The sequence below is a fragment of the Bison bison genome, unplaced genomic scaffold, assembly GCF_000754665.1.
Source record: "Bison bison bison isolate TAMUID 2011002044 unplaced genomic scaffold, Bison_UMD1.0 scf7180017861275, whole genome shotgun sequence".
Lineage (NCBI taxonomy): Eukaryota > Metazoa > Chordata > Mammalia > Artiodactyla > Bovidae > Bison > Bison bison.
Window position 1 is genome coordinate 37,068 of NW_011491847.1, and position 1,395 is coordinate 38,462.

A 1,395-nucleotide genomic window follows, 5' to 3' on the forward strand; every position below is an offset into this window, starting at 1 on the left:
CAGCCTGAATATTCACTGGAAGGAATGATGCTGAAGCTGAAGCTCCAATACTTTGGCCACCTGATGCGAAGAACTGACTAATAAGAAGTAACGCGCAAGGACCACTGCAGTGCCCATCACGGGAGCAGCAGGACAACACCCAGCACCACGCAAGCATACAGCAGGACGCACATACTGGCAGCTGCTAACTGGCTTACCTTTGTTGTATGATGGAACATTCTCCTGCAACAACTTGCTAAGCTGTACTGTATTTAAATGTAAGAACCTCAGCTGTTCCCGCATTGGTCTTCCTTCTACAACTGGGAACATAAGACTGCCAGTGTTGCTCTTCGGAATCGGCAGACCCAGGCCTATTGAGAGTGTTGCAGCCAAATCAGTCTGTTGAACGCGTGTTGGATGTCTGACATCACCTAGAAAAAAGAAAACGGTTTAGGTGACAGGCTCTAGGACATGTGTGATGGTAGTCATTCTTAAATCTGACCTTCTACAAGTAATGTTAATCAAATCACCCTGTGTGCTTCCTACTAACCACAACCTGGCCTAAAACAATCAAAACCACAGGATCTGAATCTACTCATGCCTCCAGGTCAGGTGGGATTTACCAGGTGAACAGAGGACATGTTAACAGACAATGCAGAAAGAGACTCCACAGGACAACTAACCAAATTCTTCAACAAATAATCACGATAAAACAGGATGGGGATGGAGACTTGTAAGTCAGAGGAGACCTAGAGACATGTCAACAACAACTGAAATTATTTTAAGAAGAATGTGAGCAATTCAAGCCTAAGGGTGCTCTTGAAAACTATGGAGGTTTTGGAGATAAGTAACTAAGAGGAAGCTGGCAGCTTCCTGAGAGCAACAAGCTGAACCACAGGCCAGCTGCAAGTGTATTAGCCAAGAAGGGCTCCCCTGGTATCAGAACAACCTTAAAGACTGGCCTTGAGAAAGACTCTTGCAAAGTTGCCCAAATGTGATGAGATCGGACCGCGGAGAACACTGATTATCAACTGTCAAAAACGAGGGTGCAGTCAGCCTGCAGTAAGTGGAGCCAACAGCTGGGTGGGTCTGACAGCAAGAAAGGCAACATTTCAGGGTCACCATGGAAAGTGACCATCATAGAGCTCTGCTGGCTCCGCCAATTCCCAGGCTGCAGTGCCCTCACAGGGATGATGGCAGAGATTGCATGTGTGGGGGTCAAGGTTTCACTGGAGCGGTCTAGTCAAAGTACTCAATAAATCAACCAAGCTAGGCTTCAACAGTACATGAACCAAGAACTTCCAGATGTTCAAGCTGGATTTAGAAAAGGTAGAGGAACCAGAGATCAAATTGCCAACATCTGCTGGATCATAGAAAAAGCAAGAGAATTCCAGAAAAAAACAGCTGCTTCATTGA

General features: G+C 46.0%; 1 protein-coding gene across 4 annotated transcripts in view; it reads right to left on the reverse strand.

Moving 5' to 3' along the window:
• The window catches only part of PIGG (phosphatidylinositol glycan anchor biosynthesis, class G), a 40,871-nt gene that overhangs the window by 22,541 nt on the left and 16,935 nt on the right, over window positions 1-1,395 (reverse strand). For all 4 annotated transcript variants that reach the window (XR_824593.1, XM_010832566.1, XM_010832564.1 and 1 more), the window contains exon 6: window positions 198-410. Coding sequence is in view for 3 of the 4 variants with exons in the window: in XM_010832566.1 (XP_010830868.1) it covers window positions 198-410 (213 nt within the window). In the remaining variant the exon portion in view is untranslated. The remainder of the gene's footprint in view (window positions 1-197; window positions 411-1,395) is intronic.